General features: G+C 33.2%; 2 protein-coding genes and 1 non-coding gene across 8 annotated transcripts in view; 2 read left to right on the forward strand and 1 right to left on the reverse strand.

Moving 5' to 3' along the window:
• Window positions 1-647: 647 nt before the first annotated feature.
• Window positions 648-6265, reverse strand: si:dkey-221h15.4. 3 transcript variants are annotated; one of them, XM_073932872.1, is made up of 7 exons: window positions 6038-6265; window positions 4780-5287; window positions 2546-2680; window positions 2320-2419; window positions 2084-2228; window positions 1874-1999; window positions 648-863 (listed from the first exon to the last, which is right to left on the reverse strand). In XM_073932872.1, exons 2-7 carry the CDS (start codon window positions 5125-5127, stop codon window positions 665-667), a joined length of 1053 nt encoding a protein of 350 aa, XP_073788973.1. In that variant the 5' UTR covers window positions 5128-5287; window positions 6038-6265; the 3' UTR covers window positions 648-664. The 3 variants fall into 3 exon arrangements, with proteins under 3 accessions (XP_073788973.1, XP_073788974.1, NP_001373167.1); XM_073932873.1 differs by having other exon boundaries at window positions 4780-5294; NM_001386238.1 differs by lacking the exon at window positions 6038-6265 and having other exon boundaries at window positions 4780-5306.
• Window positions 6064-6135, forward strand: trnaa-ugc (transfer RNA alanine (anticodon UGC)). The gene has a single exon. It is a non-coding gene; the product is annotated as a tRNA-Ala (tRNA).
• A 28-nt stretch (window positions 6266-6293) lies between the features above and the next one.
• ift172 (intraflagellar transport 172) overlaps window positions 6294-16380 on the forward strand; it is a 71418-nt gene continuing 61331 nt past the window's right edge. For 3 of the 4 annotated variants that reach the window (XR_012395456.1, XM_073932361.1, XM_073932362.1), the window contains exons 1-14: window positions 6294-6456; window positions 6707-6850; window positions 6988-7100; window positions 7744-7783; window positions 8242-8307; window positions 8399-8478; window positions 8834-8921; window positions 9564-9778; window positions 10131-10254; window positions 11211-11306; window positions 11381-11542; window positions 14300-14353; window positions 14514-14617; window positions 15586-15671. Coding sequence is in view for 3 of the 4 variants with exons in the window: in XM_073932361.1 (XP_073788462.1) it covers window positions 6418-6456; window positions 6707-6850; window positions 6988-7100; window positions 7744-7783; window positions 8242-8307; window positions 8399-8478; window positions 8834-8921; window positions 9564-9778; window positions 10131-10254; window positions 11211-11306; window positions 11381-11542; window positions 14300-14353; window positions 14514-14617; window positions 15586-15671 (1411 nt within the window). In the remaining variant the exon portion in view is untranslated. 4 annotated transcript variants of the gene reach the window in all.

Consider the following 16380-nt stretch of genomic DNA (forward strand, 5'->3'; position numbering starts at 1 on the left):
GAGCCAAATAAACCGCCAACTTATCCAGCATATATTTTACACAGCGGATGCCCTTGCAGCTGCAACCCAGTAATGGGAAACATCCATACACACTCATTCACACACATACACTATGGCCAATTTAGTTGATTTAATTGTAATGTAATGTAATGTAATGTGTATTTATATAGCGCATTTATTGTGTATGGCCATACACCCAAAGTGCTTCACAATCATGAGGGGGGGTCTCTCCACACTACCACCAGTGTGCAGCATCAACTTGGATGATGCGACGGCAGCCACAGGACAATGGCGCCAGTGCGCTTCACCTATAGCGCATCTCTGGACTGTGGGGGAAACTGGAGCATGCGGAGGAAACCCACGCCAACATGGGGAGAATATAGCAATGCTAGCTACTAAACCACCATGTCGCTTTTACATTTTCAGATAAACATAATTTATTACTTTTTTAGTAATGTTTGATTATTGGTCTTACAATGAGTGTAACAAATGTCAGGCTTACTATATTTGTAGTAAACACACACACACACACACACACACACACACACACACACACACACACACACACACACACACACACACACACACATATATAATAACCTATACATTATACATTCATGCTTTATTAAAAAAAAACCACCAGAGAAAACATTCTGTACAACTTTTAATGAAATGAACTCACTGCTGATTCGTTTTGATTGATGTTTTGCAACTTCTTGCTAGTTGTAATAGACAAGAGGGGTTTCTTTGCCGTTGAGGTTTTCTGTAGCTGATTATGGGTAGGGACTCCTCTGAAATGGTCCATTAGATCCATGCCACCAAAGAAGTTCACAAAGATGATCCCCAGTTTGGCAGGCATGACACTAAATATGAACACACAGCAGGTCAAGTAATTAAGTCATTAATAGTTATTTAGGACATTTATTACATTGTTTAGGAGTTTGTTATTTTACTTTTACTAATTGTTTTAAATAGTTTTTTTTTTTATCTACACAAACAGTATATATTTTAAAGAATTCAGGAAGAATATAATAGGAAGAAAATACAGAAGTCAATGGGTACCAAAATACGGTTTCCCAAAATATCTTGTTTTGTGTTTAGCAAAAAAAAGAATCCCATACAGGTTTGTAGCAATTTTAGGATGAGTAAATGATAACTGAATTTATATGGTTTTGTTTGAATGTAATTACATTTAACTTAACTTAATTTTACATTTTAATTCAGTTTAATTTAACATTTAATTTAACATTAAATTTATTTATATATATATATACATACATTTTTTTTATTAATTTAACTTTTAATTTAACTTAAAATTTTATACATTAAAAATTATTATTTAACATTTATTTAAAATTAAAATTTAAAAACATTTTTAATTTAATAACATTTAATATTTAATTTAACATTTCATTTAATTTAATTTTCTTATTAATATTCTTTATTTAATTTACCTTAAATTAACTTTATTTAACATTTTAATTTAACATTTATTTAATTAAACTTTTAATTTAATATTTAATTTATTATTTTATTTAACTTAACATTTATTTAATATTTAATAAAGAAATACATTTAATTTAATACTTAATTTTTTTATTTAATATTTGATATAATATAAAATTCAATTAAATTTAAAGTTTAATTTAACATTTAATTTAATATTTGAATTAATTTAACATTTAATTTAAATTAACATTTAATTTAACATTTTAATTAATTTAACATTTAATTTAACATTTTAATTCATTTAACATTTAATTTAAAATTTAATTTCACATTTAATAATTTAATTTAATTGTTACATGTTGCCCAAAAGTATAAGGATTAATAAATAGATAAAAACACAGAAGTATTCATTAGTCTAAAATACCTCTTAAGTGCCATCAAAAGAGACAGACTTGATGGCAACAACAAGTACATCTTCTCCTGCAGTATGGCATCCACAATCTGTTTTGCTGCATATCTCTGCTCCAAGACAGGAAGAAAGAACGGTCTCCTTAACAAAGATAAAACATCAACATTATTTCATAATCAGAGCACTCATCTCTAATCAGATTTCATAGAAACTGTGTTGACTTACTTAGTTTGACATCCGCCAAACATGTTTGTATTAATTAAATAAGGACACACTATTGTTGTTTTGATCCCTTCCTTTTTAAGTACAAGCAGCTCCAGTGCAATAGATTCTGCAAATCTCACTGCTGCAGACTTGCTTGCACAATAGTCTGTGGATCAAAATACATGTTGGCAGTGCTACATTTTAAAATGTCTTTTGGGTGAATCTAAATGTGAGATATTGTGCATTCAGGATTATACCTGCAAGGCCATTCATTGCAAACAAGGCTCCATGGCATGCCACACACAACAGGTGCCCGTGGTCTTGTTCCAACATTGCTGGGAGAAATGCCTTGTAAGTCTGTGAATATAAACATCGAGAAACTTTTGAGATAACAGTGATCTCAGTGTTCCCATAACATTAAAAAAATGTTGAATAAAGAATTTATACCGGAGGAAAATGCTGATTTTATTTATTTATTTTTACCCAGAAATGAGCAGCAGCATTGACCCGTAGTGTCCGGTCCACCAGACTGTCAGGGGCTTCAAGAAAAGTGTATTTTCCTGATACCATTCCAGCGTTATTGACCAAGATTGACACATCTCCAACCTCCCTTTTGACCTGTTGAAATGTTTTATTAACACACATGTTATGATATTTTGTGTCAAATTAAATTGATTAACTGATATATGTACACCATTTTAAAGGCAAAGTGTCTACTTTAATATTTTCCATAAGTTTTGTGAAAATAAAATGGCAAAGTAATGGCAAAACAATGTTCCATTGCCATTTCAGTGTGAGATACATTTTTGTAAAAATAACACACTTGTTCTGACATGTACTTATTAAAAAAATTAAGAATAAGTGATCACAGAAAAATTGCATATGTTAAACTTCTTGCTGTATAAAATCTAAAAATAGTGGTGACGAAAATAAACATTTAAAATCACAATTAGTAAGTAGATTTTTTACTATAATACAGATATAACAATGCAACTTAAAAAAAAAACGCAAAGAAAAATATCAACACAAAACAAGGGAGAAAAACGGGGAAAAGTAAAGGGAAAAAAGCTCAGATTATATATAAAACAGGACTACCCCAAATGAAGCAGATCAGAGCAAGGGCTAAATGCATTAATTAATTTTCAGATAATATTGGTACAATAATCTTTTTAATATGATAGGGCAAAGACAAGTCCTTGAAAAACTTTGAAAAAAATATTCTGTTTGTTTGTGTAATACATGGGTAAGATGTTCAAGGGGAATTAACCCAAATTATCTTCTGTCAACCTAACCAACCAATTAAGTAAAACATTTTCTGGCGCCAAACGTTAATATATTATACAATTTCTTATTAGCTGATGACAAAATGTGTCCATTAGGTAATCAAAATCATTGAAACTGGGTCAAAATTCAGTTGCATGTTAAAGATCCTTTCAATTTCCCCAAGCACCAAAGACTACCTTTACATTTGACCACATACAATGTGCTAAAGTACCCACATCAGTTTTACATTTTAAACACATTATTAGAAGGGTGAATTAGAAGGGTTAAAAAGATGTCTATGGTTAGGAGAGATATGGAGACTATGTATTATTTGGGAACGAGCACCTACAGTGCTTAGGCCCTTTTGGAATTGCTCCATTTCTTCTTCTTATTCTTCCGCGGAATAAATTGCGATTTTGAGGGCCTAAACGTGCTCGAAAACTCACAAAACTTTGCACACACCCCAGAAATGTGAATATTCACATTTGATATAGGTTTCGGAAGTGGGCGTGGCAAAATGACTCGACAGCACCACCTTTGCACTTTTGATGGACTGGCCAACGAACTGCGGTTCATGCACACGCACGAAAATAATATTTTTAACTTACTGCCCCGAAAAAGTGGCATTTTTGCCATTTCCAGGCATTGTATTTTAACAAGTTCCTCCTAGGAATTTTATCCAGTCAACACCAAAATTGTGTTTTGTCACCTTAAGGCCTTGGCGATGTTAAATTGCAAAGATCTAGAGTTTTCGTAGAAGGGTGTGTCCTTGGCGGCCTCACAAACTTTGATGATTCGCCGCGAAAAAGGAAGTTGTTAAAACATGCATTGTCTGATCTGCCTCAAAATCCACACGTATGATAAAAGTCCTGACTTGAACATGTTTACATGCCAATATCCAGTCACAGATATAGCACCACCTGTTGACAGAAGCAAGTTTGGCAAAAATCTGTGATTTTCTCAGGCTTTTATATATATCGACTTAAATTAATATTGTCTGCTGTTCTCTGTCATCCTAAGGCCACCAGGCGGTGGTGAGCCTGGGTGCGAGGTCCCTTTCATCGCTGCTTGCAGCTTTGATTTTATATTGCATTTCTCTAAGTCAGCCATTTTTAATTGTCATCAAATGGGTATTTTTGTAAAAATATTAAAAAAAAAAATTAAAAAAAATATGTGATATACTTTTTTCAAATCTAAAATATGTTATATTTATAAAAATGTTAGAATTATAAAATGTTAGAATTGTCTCTATGTCCCAAAATTTATAGACCTGACTGTATAAAAGGAATGAAAAAAATACAAGAGAACAAATACGGAAAAGGAGACAGCTACAGAAATTAATGATTTGTAACAGTCAGAGTCTTAAGAAGAGTCTTTTTTATTATTTTAATACTTAAACTTTTACATATAGACTCATGTAACTTTATATTAATTATACATTAATTACATATTACCACTTCAGCAACTCTGTAGACCTCACTCCTTCGGCTGCAGTCACAGGTGTAGGCATAAACACGCACATCTAGTACTTGCTTCAACTCCTTGGCTGTCTTCTCCAGTGCCTCCGAGTTTATATCCCACAGAACTAATGTTGCTCCATAGTGTCCAAGTTCTTTGGCAATCAGTTTTCCAATCCCATTTGCAGCCCCGGTAACCAAAACAATCTCTCCCTCAACATCTTTCTTGCTACGTGGAATAAAGAATCGAACGAAGGCTTCAAAAAAGTAAAAGACAGCACCAAGAATTAGCTCAAAAATGTCTTTTATGAACCAGAGGTGGTGCAGTATTTTCTCAAAGCCCATAATGACGATGTCTGTAGTCTTTTTGGAAGAGAAATCTAATTTCACATTGCTGGTGATTATTTTTTATGCAGTTCAGTAAATCTTGATCTCAAGTACAGCTTGTTCTTCGGGGTCTTTGTATGCCATCTGTTGGTTTCCAGTCACAATGCATTTGTTTGACCTGTCACCTAGAGTAAATCAGAGTTAATTTTAGAAGTTGCATGTGGTCACATTATAATGATGCCACATGTATGAGGTTATAATTTTATCATGAGGAGCTTTTTTGCTTGATTAGTGTGTATATTAAAATTCAGGGAAGCCTATCGACAGATCACTTGAAAATTCTAGTCTTCCCTGGATTTATAATTTAGTTTTGAGCAAACTGGAAAAAGTTGACTCAACCTAAAATTGTATGGAAATTTGTTTACTCAACTTTACTAAACTAAAAAATGTCCTGAAGCCGGTTGCCTTAAAATTTGAAGTTGAGTCAACTTTTTTACAATGTACATTTTGTTTTTTTCTTAAAACTTATGTTTCTTGATGCCAGTTAGACTTTCAGAGCATTTTATTTTACATTTAAGGTAAAAAAAATTGTCATGTTTTAAGATATTTTATGCTACAACATGCTTAAATTCAGAAGAGCTAAGAAATCAATTTTGGGTGAAATAACCCTGATAATTAATCATGAAAAAAGCTATTCTGAATTATTATCATTTATCATGCTTTAAATGACACTTTTGTATTTTAAATTGAGAAGAAACGTTTTCATGGTTTTCACATATTTATGCGATCCCACAAATATTAACATTTTGCTCAAACCCATGTCTAATATAGGAAACTGTGACTCAGAAATCAATCATGCTGACGCGAATGTTCCCGAATAATTTCAAGTTGTCACGCATATACGCAACACCGTTAAATATATATTTACCTTTACGACCAGCTTTGTTACGGGTTGGGGATGTAGCTCAGTGGTAGAGCGCATGCTTTGCATGTATGAGGCCCCGGGTTCAATCCCCGGCATCTCCATGAACATTTTTTACGAGCTAAAGCTATTAACTTGAACAAATACGCAATCGCTACATACAACTATTCTTGTCGAAATGTCGAAAAAAATATTTCCAAAAACAACGACAGTAAAAAAAGTAAACCACGTGTCGTTTACGTAACTACGTCATACGCTCTTTCCTTGGCGACGGTAACCACGGGGAAAGCTGTGTTTACCAAAATGTCTGCAGCCTGACAACTATTATGGCTATATCAAGAAATACGTTCTTTTAACTGCCCTGAGTCTTATTATAAACTTGAAGTATGCAGCTTAAGTACATGAAGACTCTTTTAACGCCTCAGGTAAAATATTGACGACGTTATTTAGCGATGCTAGCTAACGCTAACTAGCTCTCGGCGGTCCGCTATTTGTAGTCATGATGACTCTTCTTACCTTAGCAACACTTCGAAGATTGTGTCTTGTCTGATTTAAGTTAGTCGTTTACGTTGTGCAAAGAAATATTAATAGATAGCATATTCTGAGTGCTGTTTGAATCTGAGCAAAATGATTACAAGCCTCTACATTAATGTGTCTGTTATGGCTTTTCTTTAGGATGGAGCTGCTAAAGTCACCTGTATGGCTTGGGCTCCAAACAATGCAAAGTTTGCAGTGTGCACTATTGATAGAGTGGTTATTTTGTATGATGAGCAGGGAGAGAAAAGAGACAGATTTACAACAAAGCCTGCTGACCCAAAAGTAAGCTCTCATCTCGTTTTATTAGCATTTTTATATACAAAAATAATCTGTGTTCTGCAAATGTACTTAATTACGTATCTAAATTTGGTAAAGCCTCCAGGAAAAACGATGAATTAATTGCGTGTAATTTGTTGCAGTATGGAAAGAAAACCTATGTGGTCAAGTCTATGGCATTTTCCCCTGATTCAACCAAGATAGCAGTTGCTCAAACAGACAACATCATATTTGTTTACAAAATTGGAGAGGAGTGGTAGGTATCTCTGAGAACAGCTATTAATTATTCACATGTTCTTGTTAGTTACACTTATGGCTGGGCCAATAAACGATTTATTTTTTTACTCTATATTGATCTAAGAGCCAGTCACACAGAAGAAATGTTCAACAATGGGAATCTTAAAGTGTGTTGATATTAGAAATGTATCGAATTTTTGGCCATCGAAAATTTTACGGCCGAAAATATGTTGTTACATTTAATGGACCCTCCAACTTTTGTGACTTGAGTCATTGATGGGGTACCCTTTTAATTCTGGAAGTAACAACTATCGAAATCTATATTGTTATTGGAAAATAATTATCGAGATTGCATGTTTGCCACAATTCACAATTTGACATTTTATTTTCACAGAAGTTTTAAAAAAATTTAAGTGGACACTTTACTTTTATCAATATGACACTTTTGTCATTTTAAGCTGCTGCAGACATATTTTGGTTGGTGTTCAGTGTTGTTTTATTTTAATCATATGCAACAAATTGAAATCAAAAAAGTTATTCACCATATGCCATATTTCTAATATTTTTTTATTTCAATTAAAGTGAAAAGCTGTGCAATACCCAAACCACAATTTGCATAACCATGCCGTTTTCATTTTTAAACCAAATGTGTTCTTTTTCAGGGGAGATAAAAAAGTTATTTGCAACAAGTTCATTCAAACAGTGAGTATTTTGATAAATATTAAAATTAGGGCTGCACAATATTGCAAAAGTCTGACATGGCAACGTTTTGTTTTGCTGCAAAATATTTTGCGATATGAATGTAATTTCACCAGATGACTTAAATAACTTTAGAAAGATTTCATTCATTTAGATCGACTAGGGTGATCAGGTCTTTTTCTTTGCCGTACAACTGCATAAAATAAAAAATAATTAAACATATAAAAATACAACAAAGGACAAACAAAGGATCAATAAACAGTGCTTTATGGTAATCTGACCTAACAGTATTCAAATACAAAAATTAAATGATTAAGCTTAAAATAACTTTGTTATCGAAATGTATAGAAATATACAACGACGACTATGATCAAATGATATGTTGTTCAGCTCTAATTAAAGTACATCATTGGGCAGAAGTGTCACATATTTTGTGCATTCATTTTGCTGTTGTACCCTAGAGTGCTGTTACAAGCCTGGTTTGGCCGTCTGAGCATGCAATTATATTTGGACTAGCAGAAGGAAAAGTAAGTGTGATCATTTTTCTATGCTTTGCACTTCAGCTGAATTCCCTCTTTTGTCAGTATTCATTTTGTTGAATAATGTTATCAATTTTAGGTTCGACAAGCTAATACAAAAACAAGCAAGTCCTCAACAATCTATGGGACAGACTCTTATGTTGTCTCACTAACCTCAAAGTATGTATTCGTATTTAAAATTGCTATCCTGTGACTCTCACTTCATTGTCCAAGCAGCTTAAATTGGTATTGTTTTAGTATTATTTATAAACCATTAAAGTATTTAATTTTACTTTGCATTCATTTTTATAAAAACTTTGATTGTTTTATTTACACTTTAATGTAATGTTTTTTTTAATAGTTTTTTCTTTAATATTTGTAAATGGGTTTATATATATATATATATATATATATATATATATATATATATATATATATATATATATATATATATATATATATATATATATAGAGTATTAGTAATTGCACTTTAACTTTTTACAATAATTCTGTTTGTTTTTTCCAATTTTCACAGTGTATCAGGAAAGGGAATCCTTTCCGGTCACGCAGATGGAACGGTGGTTCGGTATTTCATTGATGATGAAGGATCTGGGGAATCTCAGGTAAAGAACTGTTTTTTATATACATTTAAAAGGTCCCGCGAAATTAAAATAAAGTTTTTTAGATGTCAGTATCGATATTGTTATTTTTTTAGGATATCTATAAGCTAGTGTGCTCCAAAACAGTAATACAATTCGCGTTTAAAAGATATGAAACTGATATAAACATGTAAGGCTTGCAGTTTGCAGATTGCCTAAATGGATCAACAGTTTTTCACTTCACCTCATACTTCAGTTTCTCTTCAAATTGTGATTAAATGCTCTCTAGGATCTGGCATACCTCTCCCCCTTCAAGATGCATCACATTTGATCCGCTGGCAGAGGGTTGATAATGCAAAACACTATTGACTGTTTTATAAAAACTACTACAGTATTAACTGTTTTAGTTGAGATTATGTCAAACATCAAATAAACATTCACATTTCAAAGCACTTCATGGGACCTTTAAATACATAAAATACATGTGCATTTAAAACATGCATATATATATATATATATATATATATATATATATATATATATATATATATATATATATATATATATATATATATATATATATATATATATATATATATATATATATATATAAAAATGAAAAAAAAAACTGCTGATTATAATCTTTTTTTTTCTGATTGATGACAGGGCAAACTGCTGACTCATGCATGTCCACCATATGCCTTAGCATGGGGCACAAACAGCATAATTGTGGCTGGGTGCGATAAGAAGATTGTTGCCTATGGAAAGGAGGGCAACGTGATTCAGACATTTGATTACAGCCGAGATCGAGCCGAAAAGGAATTCACTGTGGCTGCATCGAGCCCTAGTGGCCAGTCCATAGTTGTAGGAAGCTTTGACAGGTGAGAAAGCAGCTTTAAAGCGATAGTTCTCCCAAAAATTTTATTACATCATCGTTTACACTTCTTCATGTGATTTTATTCCATTGTAAGTTTCTTTTTTCTTTTGAGCTTAAAATAAGATATTTTGAAGAATGCTGGTTGCTGGGACCCATTGACTTCCAAAGTAGGGAAGAAAAATTTATATGGAAGTCAATGGGTCCCAGCAACCAGTATTCTTTAAAATATCCTCTTTTGTGTACCACAAAAGAAAGTGGGATTAAAACAACATGAGGGAGAGTAAATGATGAGATAACTTTTAATAAATGTTCAACTATTTTATTGTTAAACCAATATAAATCTTGTTTTTGTGTAGATTGCGAGTTTTTAATTGGAGTCCTCGAAAAGGCACATGGGATGAATCTTCTCCCAAAGAAATTCCAAACCTGTACACCATCACAGCTCTCTCCTGGAAAAAAGATGGCTCTCGGCTTTCTGTGGTCAGTCTCGGTATATAGTTTGTAAAAAGTTTGTAAAAAGTAAAAAATAAAAGGGCTGTTGAAATATAATGGTGAGGTTCAGCTTTTTCACTTGGGACAATGGAGAGACTTTAGAGATGATGTTCACGATTTACAATTTTTTTTATTAGTTCATGTTTGTTAATGTATATACACTAATATGAACTAAGAATGAACAACAATATTACAGCATTTATCAATCATAGTTCAATATTTACTAATACATTATTAAAGTCAAGTAAAGCTTTATTTTCATTCCGCTACATGTGTGGACATACAGAGGAAACAAATGTTGTGTCTCTCAAGACAACGGTGCTACATAAATTAATCATGAATACAAACATAACACTGGACTTTAACATGAGACTGAACAATGTTGTGCGGAATATTGTACAAGAGAGCTAATAAAGATAAATATTGTGCAAAAGAAGTATTTAAGGTTTAATATTGTGCAAGAGTTATCTAAGGATGAAGGAAGCAGTGCTACATGATTATGGTACATTTATAGTAAACATTGTTTTCATTATTGAGTTCTTGTAAGATGGAGTTTGGATAAACTGTCAGTTGCATAAGAGAGAAGAGTGTTTCCACAGGTGGTTTGTCAAGCCCACTCACCTGAATGAAGCACAATTTGAAATGCACAGTATTTCCAAGAGACATAGACTGATTAAGAAAGTGTTAATAGTGCAAATAACCAACCTGGTGCAAGAGTCAGAAAGATGAAAGGGTGTCTTTCCTACTGGTGGTGTGTTAAGCCCACTCACCTGTATGGAACATGCTCAGGAATCGAATTTACTTTAACGTAAACAAAGATGAATAAATACTTTATTAAATGTATTGTTCATTGTTTGTTTATGTTAGTAAATACAATAACCAGCATTGACTAAAGGAACTTTATTATGTTACAGAGATGATAAGTGATCATTTGTAAATTGCAGGGCACTCTGTGTGGAGGTGTCGAGATGTTTGACTGCTGTCTCCGCCGGAGTATTTACAAAAACAAATTTGAGATGACATACGTAGGACTAAGTCAGGTGAGCCTTAACTTTAGACATGTTTTTATCCTGGATTACAAGTACTCTTAACTTTGTCTCCTAAACCTTCTCAGGTGATTGTGAGGAATTTGTCCACTGGCACACGAGTAGTACTGAAGTCTCAGTATGGCTATGAGATAGATGAGGTGAAAGTCATGGGAAAGGATCAATATCTTGTGGCTCATACCTCTGACACACTGCTACTGGGAGATCTGGTGTCCAACAAACTAAGTGAGGTAGGTCGATTAGTTTGAATCGAATGGACTTTTTTGTCTTCATTTTCTAAAAGTGTTTGACATTTTTATTAAGTATTAAAATAATGTTACATTGTGCTTTCCTGAAGGAAAAGAAACACAGTAATTTAAAAACAGGTCTTTAAAATATTGTCTGACAAGTTTGATTCGAATAAACAACAGAAACAACCTTTAAAAATGACATATGTCTTTAAAAAGACCCATTTCATCCAAAAATTGTGACCTTGAACCATAAGTTTATTGTTGCACTGGTATATTTTAGTTATTTTGAATGTCGAATTTATTTTTATGCCAAAAATCATCAGAATGTAAAGTAAAGATCATATTTCATGAAAATAGTTTGTAAATGTCCTTCTGTAAATGCATCAAAACTCAATATTGGATTAGTAATAATCAATAATATCAGTACTGATAGTAAAACTTAATCCTACAACTTTAAAGGGGGTTTTCTCAATATCTATTTTTTTCTAAACCCTCAGATTCAAATTTTTTTTAAATAGTTGAATCTCATTCAGTAATAAAGTTTGCACTGCATGCTCACGGTTTAAAAAAAAAAAAACTTGGTGCGTTAATCTTGTCAATAATATTATTCAGAAGGTTGTGATTCGCACTCATTAAATCATTTACTTTGTATAGCTTTTATTTTACATTCTTAGGTAATACAAAACACAAACGTTTCGACACAATGCCTTCCTTGGTGTGTGACACAATCCTCTCACTCCACCCTTTTATCCCACAGTCAATCACATTAGGTCATTAGTTAGACGGCCACTCAATAGTAAAAAACAATCACATTTTCATTTGAATAACCTGTAATTAACCACAGATATTTACCTTTACCTTTAAAAACATTGTCTCCAATGTGCAGAAAAATAACATCAAGTATCATCATTCACGTATTGATGTCTACATCAATGCAATGAAATTCCAACAGTCAAAAACATTAAAAATACAGTTTCATCTCATTATTTGTATCATTACATACTCAAAATCTATGATTCACAATATTATAGCTAAACAACAAATCATTAAAGAAACACAGAAAGGTCCGATTCCTCATTTATTCCTCTTGGTTTAAGTGATATTAATATATGAATCCAGAACACTTCTCTTAGTAAAAATCTTTTTATTCAGATTACCTCCTTTATGTATCTCAAACACTTCTTCAATTCCTATACATTCTAGTTGTTTCACATCATGTCTAAAATCTATGATATGTTATTTTTCCTGCGCAGTGAAGACAATGTTAGGTAAAGGTAAATCTTTTTTTTGAGTCACAGTTCTGCCCTTTTTGACTACTGCTCTCAGTAGTATGGCAATAAATGTCACATATAATGATTTTCAACCTCACATTGGTAGGATTTAACACTGAATAAAGCACATGATCTGTACCTGAGGTGATATTTTGCCATAATAGTATATGATATTTTTCTACCGTGTCGCAGAAATAGAAACCGTCTCTAATTTAGAGTTTTTGCGCATTCCTGTCACAGATGGTAAAAATTAAAGCTCCTTTTCACATTATAAAGACAGCTTTTAGTGCCAGTGTTGCCAGATTGGGCGCTTTTGAATTTGATTGTGCGGGTAAAAAATGGCATAGGTGGGTTGACAAAATTTGGGCTGTTTTGAAACGTAACTTTTATATATAACTTATTTAACAAAACATAAATTTGTGCTCCTACTTCATTCAGTTTGTAGTGACCTGTGCATAGCACAAACCGTGTGGGCCCACCCACAAGAGGAAGTGAAGGAAAACTATCAAAATCTGACTCCCTGGACAAATCTGACTCCACTTCGCAAGCACACGCATCACGCTGCGCCTGCAGTTAAACTCACAGCAGTTTATCATGACACTTTTAGCAATCTTTTTTTTTTTTTACCACAATTGACATCAAGAACAAACATGAAGCGTTGTCTCATTGATAAGCAGCCCTAATTTATGTTTAAAAGAATTTAAAATGCCAAAAAGGACTAATTTATATCCCATTTCGAAAGTAAAACATACTTTAACATTAGTGCAATGTGTGGGTGAGAGGGGGCAGCGTTTCGATGTGATCTGCTTATGTTGTGGTTCTGCGACTGCTGGTCTTGGTTGCTGTATGGTTTAAATTATTAGTTAAAGTAACTAGTTTAATTTCAATATAAATTGATAAGAGTTAAATAAAATATTAATCTAATATTTTGGGCATTTTTTGTTTGTTTTGGCGGGTTTTGGGCAGCTTTTGGCCTGGATAAAGTCAGCTATTTCTGGCAACACTGTTTATTACATGTTGTGGTGTCACGTCATGATTTCAAAAGTGACTGGACACTTTGCATTTGTTGAGTTTTATGGGAGTTTCAGGCAAACATCTTTTTAAAAAAAATAATACTAATAATTTAGAAAAAAAGACACTTAATATAACAGTATTTGATAATTTTTAGTTAACCTATTCACATAAAATTTTATCTTTCCAGGCAAATGTTCTATTTTAGCATACTCAATGTCTCCATCGGGTTGGACCAAAGTTTAAAATGTCTAATTAAAAGTTCAAGGGCTTTCATGGTTCACTGTGTTAATCCATGTTTAATTGAGTTCCCAAAGTGCTCTTATGAGAGTTGGGAGAAAGTTCAGTGTGACAAACAGGATAATGCTGAAGAGCTTGGCTGTGGCTCCTCTTCCTTTTTGTGTGTAATGTAGTGGAAAGTAAAAGGTGATGAGCATGTTGTACTTCAGTAAACAACATCGCTTTCTCATTACAGGTGGCGTGGCAGGGCTCTGGGGGAAATGAAAAGTTTTTCTTTGAGAATGAAACGGTACAGTTTGTTTTATTGTATTATTGTGTGTTATTAAGATGCTTCGATCGTTTATAAAAATGAGGCCAAGAAAATGACTGGGTTTAATGAATCGTGTAGCACTAGCTGATTTGATTAAAGTCGCTGCTGTTTAATTGTAAACTGCTTTATTTCCGGGTAGGTGTGTATGATTTTCAATGCTGGAGAGCTGGCACTGGTGGAATATGGAAGCAATGACATCCTGGGATCTGTTCGAACAGAGTTTATGAACCCACACCTTATCAGGTCTGTCATCTTTACAGTTTGGCAAAGTAAATTTAAAATAATTAACTTTTTAAAATATTAGTTATTCAAAAAAAGACTAACGTTTCTATTAAACATTTTGTTATCAAAATATTATGTTGAAAAATAATCACAGAAGCAAATAATAATTATAATAATAATAATAATAATAATAGTAACTAATTATATTAATTAAAAAAAAGTTTTAATTTATTATTCATTCATTCATCTTATTTTTGGATTAGTCCATTTTTTAATATGGGGTCGTCACAGTGGAATGGACTGCCAACTTATCCAGCATATGTTTTATGCAGCGGATGCCCTTCCAGCTGCAACCCATCTCTGGGAAACATCCATACACACTCATACACTACGGACAGTTTAGCCTACCCAATTCACCTGTATTGCATGTATTTGGACTGTGGGGGAAACCGGAGCACCCGGAGCAAACCCACACAAATGTGTGGAGAACATGCAAACTCCACACAGAAACGCCAACTGACCCAGCCGAGGCTCGAACCAGCGACATTTTTGCTGTGAGGCAACAGTACTACCCACCGCACCACCGCACCGTCCTACTTTATTAAATATAATAAAATAATTTTAGATTTATAATTCTTTATTTACTATTTTTTTCTGTTTCATCATAAATATTTTTTTCTGCTGAAGCATTAATCTGTAACATAATTTACATTACCCAAAGAAATCATGCCTAGCCATGACCACTAGATGGCGTAATTTACCTTATGTTCGCCAGTTGGCCTGGTAGTCACTCTGTTCTGAAAAGCTGCTTTTGCTGTTGATATATACAGCTGGCTCTCAGTGAGAAGTCCTAGTCATTGTGAATCAGCATTCATGTATAAAGCCTGTCAGGTGCTGTCAGAATGCAGTGCTTGGTTCCTCTTGATGGAGCACTGACAGGTCCCTCAGCACCCACAGGAACTGTTTATTCTTGATTTGTGTGTTTGCAGTGTGCGTCTGAATGAGAGGAGGCAGAGGGGAGTGGAGGATAACAAAAAGTTGGCCTACCTGATTGACATCAAAACTATTGCTATCGGTAAGATGTTGCCCATTACCTCTGGTAAGGGTATAATCACACGCTAACATTAAATCATGATAATTGTTATAGTCAAGGGTAATAATAACACATTATCATTGAGGAGAATATACAAACAGTTCATTTGCAAAAAAAAAAAAAAAAACTCAGTTTTTATGAATTTACATAAATCAATTTCTGTGCAAATGTACTTTTCATAGCGCAATGATTTATGAAATTTCTGAAAATGAAGATGTTTTTGCACATGAACTTTTCATACAGCAAAGCACTTCTTCCTGCTCGTATATAGCTTGACAATGTGTTGCGGAAATACAGATTAAAGGGTTAGTTCACCCAAAAGTGAAAATGTACTGACTACTTACTGACCCTCAAGTTGTTCCAAACCTTTATGAGTTTATTCTGATGAACACAAAAGAAGATGTTTTGAAAAAAGTTGAAAGCCTATCCAGTTGTTATCCAATCGCTCTATCAAACTGCATGGGGAGGCTCAACAAATTGTACTAATAAACATTTGCAAAGCGCTGTAATACTTTCGAAATACTTTCGAAAAATCATGTTCGCAACATACACTCACTGGCCACTTTATTAGGTACACTTTACTAGTGCCAGGTTGGACCCACTTTTGCCTTTGTAACTGCCTTAATCCTTCGTGGCTTAGATTCAACAAGGTGCTGTAAATATTTCTTTTGGTCCATATTGACATAATAAC

This window comes from Danio rerio, chromosome 20 (genome assembly GCF_049306965.1).
Source record: "Danio rerio strain Tuebingen ecotype United States chromosome 20, GRCz12tu, whole genome shotgun sequence".
Classification (NCBI taxonomy): domain Eukaryota; kingdom Metazoa; phylum Chordata; class Actinopteri; order Cypriniformes; family Danionidae; genus Danio; species Danio rerio.